This window comes from Patella vulgata, chromosome 3, assembly GCF_932274485.2.
Source record: "Patella vulgata chromosome 3, xgPatVulg1.2, whole genome shotgun sequence".
Classification (NCBI taxonomy): Eukaryota; Metazoa; Mollusca; class Gastropoda; family Patellidae; genus Patella; species Patella vulgata.
Genome location: NC_065881.2, coordinates 71379698 through 71405992, shown reverse-complemented (window position 1 = coordinate 71405992; position 26295 = coordinate 71379698). Strand labels below are relative to the sequence as shown.

Sequence of the window (26295 nt, the reverse complement as noted above, 5' to 3'; positions counted from 1 at the left end):
TTCTCTTTTTCTAGTATACAAAACATCAAATACATAAATCTTGACTCAAACTTTACATATAGATATTTTATTATTTTAATTTTATACTGGTGTAAATTGTAATTTAGTTTGAATTAGGGCTGTCAATAAAAATCAATACATTTGTACATTAACCAGATTTTGCAATATACATGTATTGCAATATCTATCACAATATGATTTTTGACCACAATACACAGCCCTAGTTTTAATCTATAATATATTCAATAACCATATAACAAATAAACAAATATTTATACTAACAATCTTGTTATAGAATATTTTATTGTTCAATTATGAAAGATTTTAATAAATTGTTATAAAGAATGATCAAAAATAATTTTAAAGATATACTCCAGATATTTTAAAAGATTTTTGACTGTGATATTTAATTGATAATTGTTTTGTTATAGTATATCACTAATTGAATAATTAATGTATATCAGGTACAGATTAATAAATATATAATTTGATTTAAAACTTTAATTATAAATCTGCTTCACTGGTGTTTTGATAAAAATCAGTTTTAAATCAGCCACCCATAATGGGAACTCATGCTCTCATTAATCATGTCACACAGTTATCCAGCTATAAGGAATGATGTATCTGCACACAGGACAAAAATCACTTTCCCAGCGTTAATATTACTATATTTTTTTTTACTATATTCCAGTTGTTCTAAGTGATGATTGAACTGGGAATACATGTATCTGATCACTCTACTTTTTGTTAACATGCACGTCTAGCTATTTCTCTATATTGTCACTTGTATGCAGTACATACTATTAGGTGTAGTCACTTAATACTTCTAAACTAATGTCATATATCACAACTCTCAAGAATTAGTAAGATTATAATCTGATACACCTCTACTTTTACTTTGCTCTTCATTAGTCCTTACACTTTGATTTGTTTTAACCTGTCTGTCTTTGTGTCCAGAAAGTTCACCACTTGATTGATCTGATGAAGTTAAAACCACATGTTCGTGAGTCGATATTAAATTATCATTGTCTATATTTTTACTAGATATGTGCGTTTCTGTATTGCTCTGTTGCAATTTTTCGTCACTTTCATCTGATTGTGGCATTATAATGGCTGGTAGCTGATCTCCCCACTGTGAATAACGGGAACATTTGTACAAACCTCTGAATGGAAAAAGAAAGTAGTAATCAGATCAAATAATCATTTATGAAAATTCATGATTTCTAATTAGAACCCATACTGCTCGCAGTGTTTCGTTTGATTAGAGCTAATCCCACTACTCACTGCTGTAAAGAAGGCAAATTCTTGTTCTAAATTATGACTGGTTAATAGCCCCATTAACAACCAATAGCTAACTGCGTAACAATACCAAACAGAGCTCCAAATTGGACCAAATATTTTTACATTGCGTTACGTCATGACTCACGATTTTATTATGCCCAATTAACCAGTGCATAGCAGAATATTGCAGAAAAACTAATTGTGTGACAAACGAGGCTATCAGCACGAATATAATGTAAACAATACTGTTTTGAGACGAACAACACTTTCACCATTTTTAATACCTTAAATCACTGTCCAAAGTTTTAGGGAAGGCCCCTGATTAAAAGAAGGGCTGTCATGTTGTTTTGCTTGGGAATAGATTTGATTGAATGGGAAAAATAGACACACTCCCTCAAAAGCGCAATTATCAGAAGCTAATCCAGCAGTGGCCAGAGAGGGATTTCTCGGGCCATTGCTTCAAGAATATGATTAGAACCATACTCTAAAGTCTAAATAATGTTACTTATATAACATCCATGACAGCGCCTGTTGTATACTTTGATAACAGCATAAGAAGATGACTTTGAACTTTAGGAAGCTATATTTAGGCTGACATGTTCATAATACAAGCAGCTTGTTTTTCAGCCTCTGTCTGTTCCGCTAGATGGAAAATTGGAGATAAACCAACATTGTAGTGCCCCATAATACAATTGGCCATGACTTGTTTACCTCCAGAACTCTTTGCAACAACTGTCACAGGATTCAAGGATACAGGGCGCAAAACATCCAGGGTCTCGGATGTCAAAGGATTAAACAATCATAATGCTAATAGGAGTATCTAGAATATTATATCAACCCAAGGAACTGATGGTCTTAATTTGTCTATTATGTTCCTTTGTTATTTAGTTTCCTATAAAAGTATGGCATATTTGGTATATTTGGAAAGTAGAGACACCCAATCTTACTTGGAAAATACTGGATTCCCTGAAAAACACCTGTGCGTCTTGAATGAAGTAGCGAGAGCTTGATTTTGTTAATCGAACGGCAAGGATTTGTGAGAACAGTGAGAGAATTAAATCAATTATTTGTCATTATTTTTTGGTAATCACACATATTATCCTATTTAGAATACGACATTCTACAAGAATTATTTTGTGCAAGTCAGGTTATATTAAAGGGAATGGGAGCCTATAATTAAACTATTTCCTACTGGGAACTCTTTTGACCCAATTCTGGTCGGTTCGTTTCAAAATGGATTAAGAACACTGCTTAAATTTACTTTTGACTTTGCAATTAAACGTCTGAAAAAGGAGTTGCAAGAATTTACTTGAGCTTTGATATTTATGGTAACTGGACGAATGACAAGTTAAAAATGGACCCTCCCTACAATCAATTACTAGACAAACAAATCAATATACGCAAGTTTGTACGTGGGGAGGCATCTTTCACATTGAGTATGCAACATCCAATTTTTCTAAATAATTGTTAAAGACAACAACATACTTTCCATGTTTAGCATCTGAGATGATGACATGTCGTAACGTCCCATCAGGACAACACAAGTGACAGTGAGTGTGACGTGATGGTTTCTTTACTTGTTGTATAATTCTAGGCCAAACAATACCTACAAGTGATAAATTAATATTAATTGTTATATTTGATAAGGGGTATCTCAACCTGAAACATTATACCGATTAAACAATCTTTACTTCTACCAAGTCTGTTGTGCTACAGTTTAGCAGAGATTCTTTAATTCAATTAATTTATTTATGATAACTTAATATGTACATAAATCAATCAAATACGATGTCATTGCTTATTACAAAAATCAAATTGGGTTTTGTCCCATTCGAACAACTAGACTATATTTCTTGCGAGGCTGCACCACTGACAATAAGACACAAGGCTGGAAATTTCTGAGGATCGAACCAGTCATGACTGATAACTTAGGTAGTGACTTACTCGCTGAGCCATCATGGCTCCTCAGTGTTTTGGGTTTTTTTAAATCAAATCTAAAGGAATATTTTGATGATATGATATAGCACTCGTACCTTGTTTTCTTGGACCAGTTTTAAAAATAAGATAACTAAACCATTCTTTTTGGGCTGTACCACTTGGCTGTGAATATATAAAGTTAATTAAACAATCCAGCCATCTTGAACTCCAAAATGGTCAATAAAATAACCTATTTTTTTTCAATTCTGCATTTCGGACAGGAAATTAAATGTCTATACTCTATACCCATGTTATCAATATCAAGGAATGTTTGTCTTGATGTGTATAAAAAGAACCTGACTGCCATTGCTGTCTATTTCTGTATCTAACATGTCAATCTGCTAATCATATAATGAAATGTAATCAACCACATGTTTTTAGATATGAAATATGGTAATTTCCTTCAAGCATTAATTTGTAATCAGGAGTACATTGAATGAATTTCAGTGTTTCTCTCCACAAATTTTTTTATTACAATGAAAATATATACACATGGAAAACGACTGATAAACTCACCTCAAACTGTTTTAAAGGGGTGTATTTAGTTTCAAAGAAACATGGACTATTTCTATCTTTTAATTTTGGACAGGATTTATCGTGTGAACACTAAAAACAAGGAAGAAATTTACATTAATCCTTTTGTTTCCGTTGAAATTGAAACAAATCAAGCACTAGCTTATCTTGAGATAGATTATCTTTCCTCTATTTCTTGTTGTGTATGTACTAAATTAAACAATAGGCAAACAAAGGAATTTCCATGGATCTGTCAAACTACAAGTGTACACTTATATAAACCAACAGCTGCCAGGCAGGACACACCCACATTTTGCAAGAGATGGATAGAGAACAAGCTCAAAACAGAAACGATTTTTTGTACAATCAGGGGCCATAATCCAGAAAGTTATGGTCTGAAATGCAAAAATATCAAAAGGGACTGAGATTTTTGGAATCAAAATTGGATAAAAATTGTGACCTCTAGAGGGTCCACAACCTTCGTATTACACACAATTTGCGTACAAAGAGCGGCCATTTTGTCGGGCAGTTTCATTTTGATTTTCCCGAAATTCCAATTCAACCTTCATTATGGTGGAATGGTGATATATCTAAACTGTTTTTAAATCGGAAAAAATTTTTTGACCTCTAGAGTGTCCACAAGCTAAAAACGTGATTTTTCCTACAATCAGGGGCCATAATCCATGATGTTATGGTCCGATACATGCCAATATCGAAAGGAACCGAGATCTTTGGGAGACAGACCTATATTTCAAGTTTCGTCAAAATCGGATAAAAATTGTGACCTGTAGGGTGTCCACAAACAAATTGTGGACGTCCGGACGGACAGGGGGGAAGACAATATACGTCCACATGAAAATGTGGGCGTATAAAAATGAAATCTAGAGAAATGTTGCCAATTCACCACTCTTTTGCTGTTAAATTGTAAAATTTTGGTATTTGTCCATCAGGTTTAGGGTAAAATATAATGTGTGACAATGAACAAGCCAGCATTGAGACTGATGGCCCCTGCCTTAATCCCAAAATAAATAGACAATACATATTAATTAGCGTATGATATGGCCTTCTAAGGGGATAGGGCTAAGGGGAACAAACCATTCAAATGAGACTCAAAGTCTATTCTAATTTTATTAATACTCCCAGGTACCATATACGTGAATTGTACATTCTACCACTGTAGAATATAATATAAAATATAAATATAATATAAAATGTTAATTTACCGGTGAAAACACATGTCCAAGTGAAGGATCATCTTTATCAGCTGATTTACTAAGTAACAAGTTACGAGCTTCATTGATCAGTCGAAACCCTGAATAACCTCCCTTTTCTATCAACACCTGTCAAATAAATTATATCAACTATATACCGATATTTATTACTGAGGCCACAGACCCCTTGAAACATAATAAAATTTCAAAGTATATATATACTGCGAGAAACAGAACATGCAGTAATTTTATCAATGGATGACTGTAAATCTCTTATGAAATATACACTATAATCTTGCAATTCTGAAGGTTTGGCCAGACGTTTGGATCACATCACCCTACCGCCCTAATAGCGACCGCCTACTACCCTAAGAGCGGCCGATCGCCTCAAGCAGACAGGGTCCGCTATAGATTAGTCAAGGCCTAGGACAACAAAACCTGACAATGCTTCGACATGATTGGCACATTATTCGGCAAACATTTGCAGAATCACATGCTGCCAGCTTTTCTTAGTGCTGCTATTGTGAGGGATCCAAATGGCTTAATCAGTCCTGATACATCTAATAATATATTAGAGATCAAATTAAATAGTATATACACATCAAATTAAATTCTGAATAATTTACCAAATAATCTTCAGTCATATTCCATAATTTCTCAATAAGATCATGTCTTTCATCAGATGAAGATAAGTCCATTAATGTATTGGAACAAACAACAATATTAAATTTGTTCTAAAAATAAAATAAAGAGTATTATTACATACAAATGAGAAAATAATAAGACATTATTGACAGGAGCTAAAAGGAAATATAATGTGTTGATTAAGGTTGATCTGATGTGTTAATAACAAAGAGAAAATGGACGTCGAACCATTAACTTATTCTATTTCCATTTTTTGCCTAAACTGTCGGGAGCCTTGGTGCTTCAGTGATTCAGGTGGTGGCTCGCTAACCAGGAGGTCTGTTGTTAGATCCTGGTGTTAGTCTAGAAAGTTCTCCAGGGTTTTCCAGCACGGTTTCTTCCCCTTGTCAGTGGTACAGAACGGAGTGCCTGGCAAGGATAGTGCCTAGTTGTTCAGATAGGACAGAAAAAAGAACCCCTGACAGTTTGAATTCGATATAAGGGTTTTAACTGTTGACAGCTGAACACAAAATCAGTTATATCTCATCATTGCCTCTATCTGTAGACTTTAAATATAGACAGATATCTGATTCATTAAACAAATCAATACACCAAACTTAAAGATACATTATGGGAGATTAGATAAAGAGCTGGCCGTTCTCACTATAACAGTTAAAAACTAGATAATGTAAAGGGAATTTGCTGAAAATTTCAGTCAAATTGATCCACTCAAGATTTTAGTGATTGAATTTTCGGCCTAGCCTCGATCATTATTACTAAAGTCGGTACGATAAAAACATAGTCTTGATTATCCATTTCATGATTAAATCATGAATGAAAGTTGAGCAGCAAATCGGATTCATATGCAGTGAACATCCGACACATAAGATGACATGGAGAGTTGATTAAGATCTTTTCATGTTAATAAATGTATAATTAATAGTCTATATAACATTTCAGGCCCAAAGAAAGACCTGCAATAGGCAGATTTAGCTCTTACATAATGTATGTTTAATCAAATAGACAATTTTACTTATCAAAAAATCGATGAAGTCTAGTCGTTTTAATCTTACAGCAATTAGAAATACTACATACCAGATGGTCTGAAGGTGCAAAATTTCTAAAATATACACCAGAGATTCGCATATTCTTTTGTTCTTGTCCATCTGAAAAAATTGAACAGTGGATTTGAAAAGAGCAATTCAGGAAAAATTACATCAGGCAGTAAATATTGTATAGGAGATACTGTTATGACATTGCTATATGAAAGATTTATTAATTACCAAGAACCAATCCATATATTATGAGACTGAGAGAGAGAAATTGAGCTTAAATTACACTCAACACAAACTAGGTCATTTCCAGATTAACATGGTACAACTTTATCTCAATAATTTCACTCGCAGATAGGGGTCTTTAGCAGTGGGAGGAACCCAGAAGAGCCAGAGAAAAATCATCAGGTGGAGCAGACAACTCTACTCCTTGTCATGTGGAGGCAGACCACCATTAATTTCCCCATTGACTTCAATGTTAATTCTGGCCTCTTTGCCCACCTCCAACTTTTCCCCAAATTTTCGTTGGGCTGAAAGCTTTTCACTACAGACAGAGGAACAAATGATCATGTCTTTGCAATAAAATTTGTATGAGGTTGACCAGCAAAATTTTGAGATACCCAAACTTGAAGAAGCATACTAAAAACATGTAACTAGTTGCCGTACATATCACTGTAGCCGACCTGATAACCCTGTTATCCTTCTGCCTCAAAATCATGAATATTTACCAAAACCTGGCAGAAAATGTTAATTCAAACCCTCTTCATCCATTCTAGACCAAAAAATCAACAAAAATGGGCATGCAAAAGGGGAGAAAAAGACAGAGAGAGAATTGCTATAAATAGACGAATTACAATTTGTGGGTACTGAGATGGTGATGGTGGTCTGCTTCCATGTACAAGCTTGGGATCTAAAGTGCATGTGTTAGACCACTTGACCACCCCCTCATTTCTTATCTTATATAATACATGTACAAATTTACAACTTACCTTGTAGAAGTAATCTAGCTAATGTGTTCATTTCACTTGATTTATCGACACAATAATATTCAAATACACCAGTATTCCATATTTTATTGGCTGCCCTATAATAAAATAAGTCATAAGGCCTTTTATTTTAATATATTTACAAAGCCCTTGACAGTGCTTCATTGATTGATAGTAAACTTTATTATAACCAACACTGAATTTGAATGAAAAATGTCAGATATTTAATTCATAAATATAAGACAATTAGCTAGCTAATACTACATAATAGATAATATGACAAAAGGACAATACCATTATTTGGTCCAATTTGGAGCTCTGTTTAAAAGCGTAATGATATTGTTACGCAGTTAGCTATTGGTTGTTCACAAATTAAGTAGGATGGACCATTAAATGTAGGTGTATAAAAATTCTGCTTACCATACAGTGGTACCAACACCAGATCCAAAATCATAAATTGCCCTTGGTTCAAATTCTGGATCTTTATTCTTTATCTAAATAAAACATAATTGAATTAAATGATGTACTCAACGTTACGAAAATTATAAAATTACATTCATGCTAATACTAAACGTAGGTTTGTTTATTAATTTTAGCTTTGTTTTTAGTTTAATCCGTCATTGTACATTAACTCAATCTGATTAAAACACAGATCCTATTTCATTTCATTTTTTATAGTTCAAAATTTTGTTTTACTTGTCTTTACTACACTACGATCTGGAAGAGTTATATAGCCCGCGTTCTGGATGATGTCAGGGATTAGCCAATGAAACGGTCTGTTACAGTGAGTTTTTAACGTAAGGGGCACAGAACTGTGGCTAACTCACTAGAAACATTAACACTGATTGGTTAATCAAATGTCTGACGTCATAGGGTTAAAATCCGCTTGTATGACTTCTGACACGACCTTCCACCAGTCAGATCTTCATGTAGTGTAGGCTATCGAGAGTATAAAAAAAATGAAATGAAATATAGATCTATATTTTAACCAGATCGCACATTAACTCTATCCCTGCACCTAAAATATTATGTATAGACCCATATCCACACCGGCAAACAAATTAACACTTAAAATCTAATTAAACTGTCACTTTTATATTTTATCTAAATCTATGAGATTGTATCAGGAGGTAAAACTCTTTTCTGTTTTCTTTGCAACCAAAATGTCTGCTGTGATAGCTTTAGGATGATTACTAGTATGCCTTTTTTCCCCATCTTGGTATCCCCACCACACACTTAAATCAGACATTTTTACATATCTCTTTTAATCATTCTATTAATTTTTCTGTTTTATTTGATTTGTCTCAAAAATAAAAGTATCAATTTAATTAAGTTTATTTTGGTTTTCTTTGTGAAGTGGGTATCTGTCTACATTTAAATTAGAAGTATATCTGATTTTATGTTCCACCGTTTACAGTTTAAGAAGGTACAAACGAAATGAAAATTAATAAACCAACTGACTACCACGTAATATTTCAAAACAAAATTTTTTTAAAAGTAACATGTCAGATCAACAAAATTCTACACTTTATTTTGAACTAATTAAGAGGTTTAACTCTTACAATAATACAATAACAAAATGAACTGGGATTTAAAGTCCTACTGTTCTGCTCTGACAGATTTAGTGAAGATGGGCATATGCCATACAGTGTGCTATGAGAGAAATTTTGCTCAGACAACGGACTATGGCCTACTATTATTTTGAATTCCAACTGTCAAGGGTTCTTAAACTAGACATTTTTTTTGTCAAGACTCTTCTTCCTGCACCTCTGACATGGGGGAAACCACGCTGGAAAATACAGAGGAACTTCCTTAATCAAAACCGCATACCATAACAAAAAATTCAATCTGGTATGTAAACTAAATGAACAATGAGCTATTTTACCAACTTTATCCCAGTATTTTCCGTGTTAGTAAGTTAAAAACCTGCGGAAATGTCTGGAGTCAATGTTTAACTACAATGCACAGTATGTTTATTTTAAAGAATTATATTTATTTACCTCTTTTAAACAGTGCAAAATAGAACTATAATCTGCTGCAGTTCGTGCTACTAGATACTGAATTGCTTTAGGTGCATCATACCTGAAAAACAGGTTAGTAAATAAAATTAGATTGTTAAATCTTAAAAGTATTCACAATTCTGAAAAAAAAAACCAAAAGCCAACAAAGTAGTTAATTAGGCCATATAAAAAAATATTCTGGTTCTCAAATCATCCTGCGTCACATAAAAATGATGCATGACCTGCTTTTATTTCTAAAGATAAAACCTAAAAAAAGTCACATCAATTACTGCACATAAATGTTTTAACCTGATTACAGGAAGTAGCTCTATAAAAAAAATTGAATGAATGTGGCATAGGCTTATTTATCAAGCATGCAAGCCTAATAAATTTTACTAACAACCATTAATGATACTGGGTAATCAGACACAGGATGTTTATGAGAAGTCATTTAGCCCATTACAGCAGTAGTGATCCTTTGGCAAAATAAAAAAACAAAAATAAAAACCCTCATTCACGCAATATAATGTTTTTGTATAGCCTTATTGAGGATAGGGAATACTAAATCTCTTACGGGTAATAATTTTTTTTTTTTACAAATCATGATTTATATAAAACTTACTTCATGGGTTGCCAGTGATATATTAGCTGTTTTACACGTTTTGTTATTTTCTTTCTCATTTCATTTTCATATTTCTCTTTACCTTCTTCATCAAGTTCTTCTACATTAACATTGGCTACATTATGCAAAGATAAAACGATATCAAATATTCCATGACATAATCCCCACAAAAATGTACAGAAATTTAGCATTTAATTAAAAAAAACCAAAATATCTGAGGTAGATCATTTCCCAGCATGGGTTAAATCAGATTCTTCTTTGTTTCTCATTCAGTCTTCATTTTTAAAATCTTAAATCTACAGATAGTCAATAGTAGAATGCGTAACTAAAATCAGAAAACCTCTTTGCTTTGGGCAAAAAGCATGCATTTAGACATTAATTATAACATCAAAATTTGAAATGCTCAATTAATTTAAATTCAAGTATATAATAAAACGAAAAACCTGCATCACAAAGAATCCATCAGATGTAATTTCTGTTCAAATAGTTTTCAATAAAGTGATATATCATAGATTTGTACAAAATAAATAATTGCTTATTTGCAACTGACTACTAGAACCAAGAATTTGACATTTTCAGAAATTAGATTTAAAAAAATTATTAAGGATATCAAACCTTTTTTCTTTATCTCTTCTTCTATTTCCAGTAGTTTTTCATTGAATACACTTTGTTCTACGGGTTCTCTTCTAGACTGGAGATATCTAAATAAAGTCTTGGCCTTTTCACGAAGATTTGTGAGAGGATAGTCTGTGTCAATAAATAAATTTAATTAAACTATATCAAATAAGAACAAAATTACATATTTAAAATATACAAAACAGTTCTCTTCGATAGAAAATGGCCCAATTGGCAGATTAAGACATACTCATTAACAGAAGTACAGAATTCATTTTAACAATTTTCAAATAGGTTTTACATGGCTTCTGTCTACTGGGGTCACAGTTGGTCACTGAGATCACTAATCTGGAGGAGAGCCATGGTGGTAAAGTAAGACCAAGTAAGACCCTGGTTTACTAACCAGGAGGTCTCTTGTTCATTCCTGGTGTTGACTAAAAAAGTTCCTCAGGATTTTCTGATGAAGGACGGAGGGCCTGGCAAGGTCAATGTCTATTGCTTTAGATGGGATGGAAACCAGTGTCCCGTGTACATGTGTAAATAATATAAGCAGGGAATTTATCCTATATATGAATAACAACATTTGGTATGTGTTTATTTGAAACACAATTAATTTGTTTTCAATAGTTGAGGTCCTAAAGTAAGCACCTCATTTGAACCTAAAACCTCTAGGTTAGAGAAATGGAATGGGGTTTAATGTTCCACCATTCTTCATCGACTGGGCTAATATAGTATACTACATGGCTTAAATATATGTCTTCAATGACTCATTTGGTTTAGAAAAGTAAAACATTTGTTTAAGCTCATTTCATTTCTTCAGTCAATTGATCAACAATGCTTTCAGGAATGACAACTGAAATGTTTAATTACTTACTTTCAATAGTGACATCAATTGATTTTTCTAATTCTGGAGGAATTTTTACTGTCCTTAAACCAATTAATCCCGGATGTTTTTTAAATGTTATTCCTCCCTTCTCCATTTTATCCATAGCTTGTTCATCTACTCTGATAACACTATGATGACCGTCATGTTTAAACTGAAATACATATAAACTCCACACATTGTATAGATTGATGGACTATGTGTTCAGTTGTCATTTATGTGACAATTAACTTTAGCTGTCTTTGTCAGACTAGTTGCCATACTGGTTCACCATGAGAAAATTTAACGGTATGTCTACAACAGTTATAGCCACATGAAATTTCAACATTGCAGGCCTTGAATTCCAATTTACAGGAAAAACGTGTGTGTTGTCAGTTAAAAAAATCAAATATTGTACATTAATAATCTTGTGTCTACTGTACAAACAAATAAACAACATATTTCAACATGGAATGCAAGCCATGTCATAAAATTTGGACAGAAAAAATAACTTCTGTAAAATATAGTATAAAATACGGTATAATAACATGACATTATTTTTTTATGGTGATTGCAAAGAAGCTTTAGCCTCTTTAGAAATTCAAAACTCTTAGGATATTCTTTAAGAATATACACTCAATTCACAAATTATGACTTCTTTCAGTTTATATTTTGATCACGCCAAATAAAGTTTTTCATAAATTAAATTTGTAGGTCCTACGGACTCATATTAATATTAATGAATTGGGTCATTAAAAGTAAAAGGCATTGGTGTGCACTACTCTCTCTGTCATGATTGATGTCGAAAGCAATATCATGTTCACATAATTAATGACAAATTTATCTTCTCGGCTTAAATTCAGTATCAGTATGAATAAAAACAAAGGTTATTCGCCACTCATGTTTGTTATTATTTATTTGCTAGCGCTTTTGAGCCAGTCACAATTTTTGTCATGATCGCTTAGTCGACTTTTGCATTACAATTTACATCCGCAAACACAACGCTCTAACTGGACGCTTTCAACTACCATACTATGTAGTAATAAAAAAATTATCAAAATGATAACATTAAGTAGAGCTATATACATGTAACACTAATATATAAGTAAAATTAAAAATGAAAGTAGATAAATTACTTTGAGAAAAAAACGTACGACGCTACATTAATAAAATGTTTTATTCTTTAACAAACAGGTAAACAAATCTCCGTCGAGCAAAACTTCATAACCATACTTACCCTACATCTGCCTATATATTGTCTTTGGATATGAGATCGCACGTTACAAAATTTGCAAACATTTTTCATAAACATGTCACACAAGGGGGCTGACATTTTCGTGTACTGCAGTGAAAATAAGCTCAAATTTGATTGGATAAGTGTTCGCGATTATATTAGTCCCTTTTCTACTGTACAAGATATTCTTTGGGAAGAACGGGACTATTGGAAAGACAACTCTCATTGTCAGATGTTGTCTGCTAGCCAATGAACGATTTTGTAAATATCACGCCATGTGTTGAAAAATATATTTGCTCAAACCATTTAGTGTCATTACTGATTTCATTAAAATCTTTTCATCTGCATAGAAGTCAAAGATTAGTCTATTCGCCAGACTAAAAATGAAAACGGTAACATGTACAGCTCCTGTGAACATTGCAGTCATAAAATACTGTAAGTGGTGTAATTTGTTTTGGGCATTTATTTGGTTCTACTTTTACTTTAGTTTTTGGTAGTAAAGAAAACATTTAATTATTTTTTTATTAGTAAATAGATTTACATAAGAAATATTCTTCTAGGGACATATTGCATATTTGTCAGTGTACTTTGCCTTACGATCCACGTACCCTTCCACTCATTTAGAGGAGCTAAATGGCTATTCTTAATTGGCACCTAGAAATGAACACAAATGGGTTGCAACGAATTATAATAATGTAATATGGTAGGCTATAAACTGATTTACATTCAATCATTTCTGTTTTTACTGTAATTCCTAATCAGTTATGTTCGGTGATAATGCAAATGGCAGTCTTTGGCAACTGGTTAGTCCAGTCTACACGGTAGTATTCTAGCTCCTACATGGGATATGTTTAGCTTCGTTCTTCGAGTCGCTTCATACAAAATGGAGCTTGAAAGCATTCTGGCGCCTGATTTGTCTTAAACATTTGCAGAAGCCCAACTTTTCACAAGATAACAACATCAATGTTGTTTTAAATTGACCAATAACTCAATAAGTCGTGTTTGCAATGTCAAATACTGTGAATGATATTGAGTTAAAGACTTGGCTCCTTTAAACTTTAAATAGAAAATAGTATAGGTTATACCCATAGGCTATGCATAAAACAATGCAAACAGTTTTAGCTTACCAGGCACCTAATTACTGAAAATCTGATTAGTATTTTTATGAATGAAATGGGGGTTAATGTCCTACTTTTCTGCTCCAACCAGGCTAATGAAGACGAGCATATGGGTACATCACTCAGTGTACATGCTATTAAGGAAATTTTTCCTGGGCATCAATTGAATTCCAACTGTCAAGGGTTCTTTTACATGCAGCTAAGTTGTACATGGGACCTCAGTTTGACGATCCACGCGCGCTACGCGCTTTATTTTTAAAAAAAATATACTTTTACTGAATGGTGACGATCACCAGTTTACCTCATGGTCATGAAGTATTTAAACTAGCAAAATCGTAACAATGATGAAGTAATATAAGTTATAATATCTTGTGATGTCCAGTTCCTTGCAGTTGTTTTTGTTCTTTCTTTTTAGGGGGTAAAAGAGATGAAAATTTAATTCTTCCTGTCAATTCATCATTAAGTGCCACATTAGGACAGAATGAGGTTAGTTAGCCTATTTCTTCATAAAGGCTAAATTCTTATATATAATTAGATTGAGATATAAATTACCATTAGAAATCTGTTCATAATCATGTTCATGATCAATGCCACAGGTCTATCACTGGTGATAAGGAGCACATTTTTTATACAATTTAAATCATTATTCAAATGAATATTGGCATTATTTTTTTTTATAAAATGGCGTAAGTACTATTTGCTATAAATATATCAAATGTTTATTCCTTTTTTTGCGTGTTATTAAATTAAATCAATATTATTATTATTGAATTTTGGTTTTTAGCTCCGTGCAAAGACTACAGTAGCTGCTGACCCAAGTTTTACTGAAGATAAAATGTGGCTAAATAACAAGTTAGTGGATATATAGAAACAGTATTTGTAAATTGTAAATTGCTCTGATCTCTGTTGTGTATGTATTTGCAAATAAACCATATTATAGAAAACAATATGTTGTTCATATAACTGATTGAAATTGATATTCTCTTTTGTTTCAGAGAGCAATCTGTGAATACTCAAAGAATACAAAATGTTTTTAGAGAAAGTAAGTTTTTATTATATAAAATTATAAATTTGATAATAGATGTCACCAGGGGCCTGTTTCACAAAATTTTAACTAAGATGAAATCCAAATTTTAGTAATTTGATTGGATAATATTAGATTAGCCAATCAAAATTGAAGTATCTACTAAAATGTGGATTTTATCTTTAGTTAAAATTTCGTGAAACAGGGCCCCGGAACTTAATCCGCAGATTATAGTCGGCTACAGCTTCTTGATGTTTGGCTCAATAAATAAACCTAATATTGTACCATGCCTTAAAACATTTCCTTCAGAAATCTTGGAAATATTATAAAAGAATATAAAGATATCTTCTAAAATTACTTAATACTAGATGTAGAATTTAGGATTAGAAATTAATTTGAAGGCAAGGAATGTAATCTAATGCCAACTCAGCTAGGTCAGAAACCCACAAGGTTAGGCACTTTCAATTTTGTAATTGATTCTACAACTGAATATTGGCCACTGTTTACTTGTATATGTATTTTTCCTTCAATGTGCCTTACATTTATATTTCATGTAGCATATAGCAGATCATGACTTGTAATAGTATTATACAACATTCCGGAAATATTCCCACATATTGTTAGTCTGTTTTCATGTACAGTGTAGTGGGCGCTTACGGCGAGCCCCCGGTATGTTTATTTGCAATTTCTGAGTATTGTGTCTTGTCCGTAAATATTTGTGTGTGGTGCAGATTGTGACCAAATGGTCTAACTTGCATGCTTTAGATCATAATGTCTTCCAACTAGTCAAGTGGTGTGGTTTTAATTCCACACGTGGAGTTGAATCGCCAACCTAACCTTGTGAGTTTCCTCTGGATCGTCCAGTTTCCTCCCGGTACTAAAGACCCATAAGCTAAGTATGAATGTTAATATAGATATTATAGGTTAATATGTAATGCCAATAATAAGTGTTGTTTTTCTGCAGTCAGAAGAAGAGCCAGAAAACGAAAAGGAGATGGAGACAAATCAAAAATATTCAGTCAAAAAATTCACATATGTTCTGAAAATAATTTTCCAACAGCCGCTGGATTAGCATCTTCAGCAGCAGGTTATGCGTGTCTAGGTATATTTATATTATTTGTATTTCTACATTTAAATTTAAAGATATGTTCCCTGGAGGTTAATAAGGTCTTCTAATGGAACCTAAAAACTTATTTTTAGCTAAATGTATATTTCTTTTGAAAAATAAGATTATAGTCTGAAAGTGATTAGTAAGCTGACAATGAATAAAATCCTATAGTGTGTTCAGAATGTGATCTATATCTCTAGACTACTACACCCACTTGGCCAATAGCTAAGGTGATGGCTTTACACTAGTATATTTTTAGATTTGAAATTGAATAGGGTTTTTCATTCACAGCTTTCAAAATATAATGTTTTTAGCATCAAACATATCTTTTTCTGTTGATTTATAGCATTTATTGCAATCACTGGTTATGTAATTAGGCTCTCGATTTGAATTAATTGCACTGTAAAATAACTGATGATTTGCACTATTTATCTGTAAATATATTATATACATGTATGTAAATTTTGTTTCACATTCTTCTATAGTATAGTTCACAAACTGTGCTTTATATTTCAGTATATTCGTTATCCAAACTATTTGATGTAGATGGAGAAATATCAGACATTGCCAGGTAAATAATAATATATTTCATGCATAGTATTTGAGAAATATCAGAATTTTATATGCATGGATCATATGATTAAATATGCAGAGAAAGTAAATCTAAGTTACCTTTTTGCATATATTTATTGGAGAAGTTCCCATGATCTTACAATGTATATTGTTGGTTCTTTTATTTCCTAATCTAATTCTAATCTCTTAACCAATTTTGGCGATTATGCCCCTTTGTTTCATTATGCTTCTAAACCATATACTTAAAACTGACTTTAGATATTTGAATTAAGTTGGTCATTAAAAATTACCAAAAAAATCCCCCCCCCCCCCCTACAAAAAAAAAAATCGAACCTAATTCTTGGATCACATTAAGTGACTAGTATAGGCAGAGGACCCCGCTAAGTATGACCGCCTATTGGCCTCCAAGGATCCGAATCTACTACTATTGTCATTTTCAACTTATTTCGTGTTTTGGTATTTATTTTTAATAGGCAAGGATCAGGGAGTGCTTGTAGAAGTATTTATGGTGGTTTTGTTGAATGGCAAATGGGTACAAAAACTGATGGCTCAGATTCTTTTGCTAAACAAATAACATCAGCACAACACTGGCCAGAAATGTGTATTCTAATTCTTGTGGTAATTTTATTTTTTGTCAAATTGATTTCATATAACATGATATTTTATTTTTATTTTATTTGAGGTATAATAAGTGCTTAAACGAATTAATTATTGATAATTTATTCAAAGTAGAACTTAAAGAGGAATTATTCAAGAGCTTAATTTGCCTATTGCAGGTCTTTCTTTAGGCCTTAAATGTTATATAAATTATTAATCAGATATTTATTAACTTGCCTAGACCATAATTAACTCTCGATGCTATCAGATGCTCAAGATTTTAACTAGAACGGTTCCACCATTTAATGATTTAATTTAAAAATGGAGAAGAAAGGCCAATTTTAAGCCTTGAATATACCAGTACCGTGGTTACTATAATAAACAATCAGTGCACACATCTTGTCAAAACTGCAAACAGTGACATCTTGGCTCAGAATAAAGTAATTTGAATGAATTTTTCAATATATTCATTTTGCATTATCTATTTTTGAACTATTATTGCAAGAACGGCTAGATCTTTATCTAAATCTTACATAATGTATCTTTAATAATCGGTAATATTTTGTTACTTTTTGGAAAAAAATGAGTAAAATATGGAAGCTTAAAGTAACCTGGTTATATAAGCTTGATGTGTATTTTGTTTTATGAATTTCCATAGGTATAATAATTAAAAGAATTAATTAGTTCATCAAAAACAAAACTTAGCCAGGGATATTTCGTAGCTTTTTGACAAATATTAGGAAAAAAACCCAAAGATTATTGAAATTTAATGTATGTTTTATTTTATAATTGTAGGTAAGTGATCAAAAAAAACATACTGGCAGTACAGAAGGTATGCAGACCAGCGTACAAAACAGTCGTCTTCTTGAAAAACGTATTGAAGTAGTTCCTGAAAGAATGACTAATATAACAAAAGCTATTAAAGAAAAAGACTTCCATACATTTGCTGAAATTACCATGAAGGTACATTATCATAATTATTTATTCACACCTCGAAAATTTGGGCTGTGATCATTCACAGTTGCTTATGTTTAAATTTCAGTGCAGTCCTGTATTAAAGAATGGTGGAGAATCTTAAGGATTTTTCAAGCTTAGTTCTCAATCATCAGTGGGGGAGGGAGACAAGAAAACCAAGCGTTGTCAATTGATGGGGGTTAAAAACAAAGTGGACCTTGTCAATTAGATAGGGGTTAAAATCAAAGTGGGCCTTGTTGCTTGGGGTTTAAATCAAAGTGGGTCTTGTCAATTGGATGGTGTTAAAATCAAAGTGGATCTTTTCAGTTGGATGGGGTTAAAATCAAAGCAATGTTGCGAGTCTCATCTATTGGATGGGATAAAAATAAAAGTGGGCCTTGTCAATTGGATGGGGTTAAAATCAAAGTAGACCTTGTCAGTTGGATGGGGTTAAAATCACAGTGTGCCTTGTAAATTGGATGGGGTTAAAATCAAAGTGGCCTTGTCAATTGGATGGGGTTAAAATCAGAGTGGGCCTTGTCAATTGGATGGGGTTAAAATCAAAGTGGACCTTGTTAATTGGATGGAGTTAAAATCCAAGTGGGTCTTGTTAATTGGATGGAGTTAAATTCAAAGTGAGCCTTGTAAATTGGATGGGGTTAAAATCAAAGTGACCTTGACAATTAGATGGGGTTAAAATAAATGTGAACCTTGTAAATTGGATGGGGTTAAATCTGAGGTGAGATCTTCTACTCAGTCCTGTATTGTTTTCACAATCTTCAAACGCTAAAATGTCACAAAGTAACAACCCAGTGCTAGAAAACCTATTAAGAAATGGTCGTGCTTATTATGGCAGAATGAGATTTCTAAAAATCTAGATATATCTGGCACAATGATGACCTGTAAAGTATCATTAGCTATTAATGTGGTCAATGGTATATTGAGAGGGTGAACACTTAATACAGTTTCAATGAAACCCTGCAAGTGGACATGTATTGGAGTTAATTGAATCAGAGCTTGTCGTGAGATAATTAATTATGTATTACAGGATAGTAACCAGTTTCATGCTATCTGTTTAGATACATATCCTCCTATATCCTATATGACAGATGTATCAAGACAAATAGTTAGATTTGTACACAGTTTTAACAACCATTCTGAAGAAACCAAGGTGTGTATCACTTTTTCGTACTGATTAAAAAAGCCTCTAATGGCCCCTGCCTGATTACCCTCCAGGTTACTGACTTGATGATGCCATTATCGCAGTTATATCTAGCATAAGGAGTTCTGAGGGCATTTTATGACAACCTATATCCCAGGGCTCGAGCACAGAAAGTGTAAATGAACTTGAATTGCATCGGTCAGATCCGGAACTCGTACATACTGGAATTTTTGTTCCAATTATATAATCCAAAGGTTCCTAACAATGGATAAATATCAAAAACCCATGGGGTAAATTTGTGTATTCTATATTTGTACCGTACTTTTTTTTTTTCAACTAAAATTAATAAAAGAATCTGAAGTAGAGAAGAAAAAAAAATGAAATAACATTTTTATATGCTATTATTATTATTTGAACTTAAGATAATAATGTAAAAAGCAGTATTATAAAACTTCCACTTTGTCGGATGTGAGTGCAATTCAAATTACTGAACAAAACAGGTTGAGAGATTAGAATAAACTAGTGATTGTATCCCATAAAAACTGTGTTCTGTTAGAATAAATTACTTTCCAAAAGTTGCTAGGGGTAAACATGACGAGAAAGGTTGGGAACCTCTGATCTAATTAGTCTAAATTAAAAATGTTTTCATATTTCAGGTTGCTTATACATTTGATGCTGGTCCGAATGCTTGTTTATATTTATTAGAACAAGATTTAGGGCAAGTTGTTTCTCTTGTGAACCATTTTTTCCCGGCACAAGATAATGGATTAAATTTAAAAGTACAAGGTCTTCCTGTTTCAATTGTTAAACCTTCACAGGTATGTATTCCTTTCTTTACAAAAATATATATCTAGATGTAGGGCCTTGTAACTTTATAGACAGCTGCTTAGTCGTTCGGATGGGACGAAAAACCGAGGTCCCGTGTACACATTGGCGTGCACATAAAAGATCCCTTGGCAGTTGGAATTCGGTATAAGAGTAGGCCGTAGTGCCGCTGCCCGGGCAAAATTTCCCTCATAGCACACTGTATGGCGTATGCCTGTCTTCAATTAGCCCAGGTTAGGTGCAGAAGAGTAGGACGTTAAACCCCATTTCATTTCATTTTCATTGTAACTTTATAAGGTAACTGTAATTTAGAATGTGGGTGGGACATCTGCAAACGAATAACAATAGAAGTCAAAGAAAAAGCCACACCTCTGCCCATCCCTGCTGATGGAGTAATAAATTGTTGACATAATTCTGTTCCTGATTCAATATTAAAATAGAACTGCGTAAAAGCAGTACTGACATGTTTTGGTATGTATGTCAGGTCACGCCTTGTCACATCAACAATTAAGTTACACCATGAACTATTGATTATAGTAACATCCAAAATCCAATACCTATTAAAGTGGAAAAACCTGTCATTTTGAACTCTTCATAATAGCGGAAGTTGTACTTCAAGATAGAACTTTTTGAAGTAAGATGTTAGCAGTCGTTGTTGTTTGTATTTTAGAGGAGAGTCCAAAAAAGCTCTCCCAGTTTCGATGAGAAGAGTGATTAAGAAATTAAGAGAGTGTATGGGAAATGGTCTGAAGATCAATAACTGCATGTTAGGGGGGCATTCCTGGTTTCATAAATGATATTAAATAAACCCCCCCATAACTTTGTAATGGAGAGCAATTTTCAATTTTAAAGAGAGGAGAAAAAACTAATGCTAAAACTAATCGCGCGAACTTCCGAATTTTGAAAAAAACGTCAGTCAGAACCCTTATGGGATTCGTCCAAATAATCAAAAAATGAAAACCCGATGAAGATCTTTGAGAAATAATCAGGATATATAGGCGATCTGAGATTTATTTTGTCCCTTCCGTAAAACATTTCCTATATGTCAAAAATGACCCAATTTATATTTAATAAACAGTTCCGTGGAGGCCAACAATATCTACGTTGACAGAATATTTGCACCATGCACAGTTTAGGCTGCATCTTCTGATTAAAATAAAAAAAATAAAAATAAATAAAAACTTTAACGAAGACAATACATGTTTTGTACCGGAAATACTGAAACATGTAATAACTGACATTTAATTTATCTTTTTTCTATCCTCGGTGTCGTTCAACCCACCTACCTGGTTCTGTGGGTTGTTCGTTTTGCGACGGATTTACAAATGTGGTGAATACAGTCAGAAGGGCTTTCCTTGCTTAGATTAGATTTTTTTTTTCTTTCTATTTCGGTAAAGAAAGCTCTGGCTTATCGACCCTGTATTGGCCGAGAAAGTTCCTCTGTCATTTTAAGCCAGAATTTATCAGTGATGCAGGTCAGAGGGCATGGTAGAGAAAATCCGAGATACACATTGACGTGCATGTTAAAGACCCCTTGGCAGTTGCAAGTAGGAATTGAAGATTACAAAATTTCAATCACAACACACTGCTTGGCAAATGCCGGTCTTCACTAGCCCACATTAATACTCATTCATTTGAATTTCATTCTGTTCTACTTTATACGAACCTAAAGGAAAAAAGATTTAATTTCAATTAGAATGCTTCGAAATTCGAAAAATATGCTAGTAAATTGATCGATGGGTATCGAAACATTCCGACATAGATGGCCGAGTTTGAACCTATGTTTCGAATCATATTCCTTGTTTTACATTATGCTATTAATACTACATTAGACAATTGGACAGATAAAAACACATTTTGAAGAATGAGATACTAATTAGCTGTATTTCATGATTTGAAAGGTATTTTCATTTTATTTTTATTACAGAAGGACATTGATGCCTTATCACTTCCAGTTTTACCAAATTCTATCAAATATTTAATAAATACAAAGGTTGGTACACTATTAAAATATACTGTTCAATATAAATATTTAATAAATATGTAGGTTTGTAAACTATAAACTGTTCAATAAAAACTTGTCAGACGTTATTCTGTATTTACAGAAGATTTGGAAATGTGACAAAAAGATCATATTTATGTCCCATCGATATCAGCTTCTTTTTTAGAATCCTTCATTTTAAAAATATTGAATTTTATAATGTAGTGTAATATCAAACTGACCATGAACTTTTTTTCTTTTTTTTTTATAGGTTGGTGAAGGTCCTCAAATTCTATCCGATCCCAGTGAGAGTCTACTAACTGACAATGGTCATCCCAAAACATTATCTAGCTAACATTTTATTTACTACATAGTATAATAAATGGCAGCATTATATATTTTTTAGATATTGGGAAATATCATTATCATTTTATATATCATATTTGTTGTTCAAGTAAATCATTAAAGATGCATTATGGCAGATTTTTATTTTGACTTCAAATGCTATATAAACTATTATTTAGACGTCTATTATCATGACCATACTCAACTCTTTAGACCATCGGATGGCAGAGATTTAAATAGATTAGAATGCCTGCGAGATTTAAAAATATAATGATAAAATGGATAATTGAGACTTAGTCTCGATTGACAAGTACATTGTTACGAAAATAAACTATCTATGCTACATCTTCCAACACTCATAACTTCACTCCGAATAAAGTAATTTGAATGAAATTTTCAATATATTCATTATCTATTTTTGAACTAGCTGTTTATCCAAATCTTACATAATGCATCTTTAAGACAGTGTCATTTTTTACCATATTGACTTATTTTTCACCCAACATTACTATAATAATGACTAGACCACAGTCATTTGTTGAACTATAACAAGCTGATTAAAACACAGATCCTATTTTGTTTCGTTTTTATAGTTCAAAATTTCGTTTTACTTGTCTTTACTGCACTAAGATCTGGAACAGTTGATATCATTGACCTGTTCTGAATGTTGTGAGAGATTAGCCAATGAAACGCTCTGTTACGGCGAGCTTTAGGCGTGTTTTACACGGAACTGTGGGTAATCCACTAGTAACATCAATGCTGATTGGTTTATCAAATGTCTGACGTCATAGGGTAGCGACTTATTGCTACAACCAGTCAGATCTTCATGTAGTAGAGGCCATCAAAAGTATAAAAAAACGAAACGAAATATAGATCTGTATTTTAATCAGAATGGAATTACCAGTACTGGTTTGCTCTTCACAAAGGCTTTTAATTCCACATTTTTAAGGTATCGAAATTTTAAACAAAAAACTGTTCACGGAACACAAGTGGCTCTTTATTAAAGATACATTATGGGAGATTTGATAACGAGTTGGCAGTTCTCACTATAATAATTAAAAACTAGATAACGTAAAGGCAATTTGCTGAAAATTTCAATCAAATTGATCCACTATGAACTGAGAACTAAGCAAATGAAATTTCTGCCTAGCCTCGGTCATCATTACTAAAGTCAGTACATGTACGTTAAACAGCATAGTCTCGATTATCCATTTAATCGTTTAATCGAGAAGGAAAGTTATGCAGTAAATCGGATCACAATCCACTTAAGATCGCAGGCTAGCGATGCCATCTAGAGTTGATTATGCTTTGGATAAGTTAATTAATGTCTAATTAATAATTTAGATAACATTTCAGGCCTAATGAAAGACATGCAATAGACAGATTTAGCTCTTGCATAATGTATGTTTAATCAAGATCCTGAAGAAATAAACTTAAATTAGGTTTTGGCTAAAGAGCTTGTCCCATCACCTATCAAAATATTCAAATCAGATCAGCTAAAGTCAACATTTTATTTATTTTTACAATTATCAAAAAAGTTTAGCTCCTTTAAACTAAATGAAGAAAGAAAAAAACAGTTAAATTGTTGTAAAGGTGGTAATATTGACTATAAAAACATTCTGGGCTTGATAATCATGGATAAAAATGACATATTGTTCAACAAGCATCAGCTGAAAGTCTTGGAGAAAAGTGCATGCCAGCATAAACTATATACTGGTAGAAGACAATGGGGACTTTAGGTGATCAAAACTTTAGTTAGGATTGATCAGTCCAAATAATTTTTGGACTAATATACCTTTTATGAAGACTTGTGTATAGTCTAGCTCAAAGTCTATATTTTCCTTTAGTCTGGTGTACCTTATATATAATGTTTAATCAAACAAGGGTATCAGCTATGAAAAGCATTATTAAGAAATGAATATGAATGTTACTATATTTCACTATATTTTATTATTTATACATAACACCATAGAACCACAAACAATTTTACATTGTTTTAAAGTGATCAAATGTTATCTTTTTTTTAATATCTGTTACTGATGTAAGTATTATATAACTTAATATTGCTTTAGTTCCAGTTGTCTGTATTATATAATACTTTCACCAAATGCCTTTTAAAGATATTATACATGATCAGTATGGAGATATGGCGATTAAAGAGATCAATAAGTTGTCTGACATCTATAGGTTATTATTTATTATGATATGTCTTTATTGTTTTATATCATTCCATTAACATCACACACATTAAATTGTTAGTAAAACTATTGTTACGCAATTAATTTGACCCATTTTCTTGTCATGTGCACGAATTGTGCTTTATTATTTGTGGGTTTTAAATACATATTTTGACACAAAAGGGTTAAATATTTAACTGAAAATGGCATATTTGGCACCAATTGAACGTCCAAACAATGAAACACGGTAGTAATTAATGTGGTATTATTATGAGTTGGGCTATGGAGCCGCATTTCGTAGTCAACACTGAATTTAGAGGTGTGCTGGGCCCTCCAAAGAAGGGTATAGATAGACCAAATTTAGGGCACGTTTTGGGGGTGGGGGGCAGTGCAGGAAATTTTAGGGTCTGTGTTCTAAAGATCTGAACATAAACGATAGTTAGCAACAATCAATCTATTAAAATACATATCTATCTTTCGTTTCGTTTTTTTTTTATACTTTTGATGGCTTAAACTACATTCCGAAGATCAGACCAGTTGTACTGGAAGGTCGCGTCAGGGGTCATACGAGAGGCTTTTGATCCTATGATGTCAGACAACTACTCTTCCAGATCCTAGTGTTGTGAAGACAACTAAAACAAAATTTTGAACTATAAAAAACAAAACGAAATAGGATCTGTGTTTTAATCAGATTAAAAGCATTATTGCACCAATCACAATCAGTGACCGGCTAGTTCCTTCATCATTTTTGGAAACAAGTCTCATCCATGGTTACAAATCTGACCAAAAAATTATCTGGATCTGCTTCAAAACGTTGCAGATTGTCACGGGACGTCAGGAATCTTACACACAGTCAAGAGCATTGGCACCCATCTTGCAGAAACTAGTACGATCGTTGGCGATAATGTACTCTTCCCTCTAATGAGAGATGCCCACAACACAGGCAATATGCCATGTAGTCAATCGTCGATCAGCCATCACCATGTCATGCACCCGGGTAATGTTTCCTTGTATCTAGATGCGGTTGATGGCCTTCTCTGCCACGCTTAAAATCCGCATAAGCCTCGCAGTGTTTCGTTTGATTATACCTAATCCCACTAAACACTGCTTTAACGAAAGCAAATTTCAGTTCCAAATTATGACTGGTCAATGGTCCGATTAACAACCAATAACTAACTGCGTTACAAAAGCATTACGCTTAAAACAGAGCTCCAAATTGAACCAAATGTTTACATAACGTTACGTCATGACTCAAGATTTTATTATGCCCAATTAACCAGTGCATAGCAGAATATTGCCGAAAAACTAATTGCGTGACAAACGAGGCTATCAAATCGAAAACAATGTAAACAATACTGTTTGGAGACGAACATACTTTCTAGGGAAGACCCAGATTAAACAAAGGGCTGCCATGTTGCTGTACTTGGGATAGATTTGATTCAACGGGAAGAACA

General features: G+C 32.8%; 2 protein-coding genes across 2 annotated transcripts; one reads left to right on the top strand and one right to left on the bottom strand.

Annotated features, from left to right (window-relative positions):
* Positions 1–51: 51 nt before the first annotated feature.
* On the bottom strand, positions 52–13077 carry LOC126815675 (methyltransferase-like protein 17, mitochondrial). Its single transcript, XM_050541539.1, has 14 exons — positions 12981–13077; positions 11756–11918; positions 10882–11013; positions 10267–10381; positions 9645–9726; positions 8065–8138; positions 7648–7742; positions 6702–6772; positions 5609–5716; positions 4995–5111; positions 3775–3864; positions 3315–3381; positions 2767–2887; positions 52–1163 (listed from the first exon to the last, which is right to left on the bottom strand). Exons 1-14 carry the CDS (start codon positions 13074–13076, stop codon positions 854–856), a joined length of 1641 nt encoding a protein of 546 aa, XP_050397496.1. The 5' UTR covers position 13077; the 3' UTR covers positions 52–853.
* A 122-nt stretch (positions 13078–13199) lies between these two features.
* On the top strand, positions 13200–25563 carry LOC126815672 (diphosphomevalonate decarboxylase). The gene is made up of 12 exons (XM_050541534.1): positions 13200–13412; positions 14511–14581; positions 14880–14947; positions 15091–15137; positions 16084–16221; positions 16744–16798; positions 17274–17418; positions 18193–18360; positions 19400–19522; positions 20170–20331; positions 22266–22331; positions 22591–25563. The coding sequence occupies exons 1-12, from the start codon at positions 13361–13363 to the stop codon at positions 22672–22674; spliced, it is 1179 nt and encodes a 392-aa protein (XP_050397491.1). The 5' UTR covers positions 13200–13360; the 3' UTR covers positions 22675–25563.
* The last annotated feature ends 732 nt before the right edge of the window (positions 25564–26295 follow it).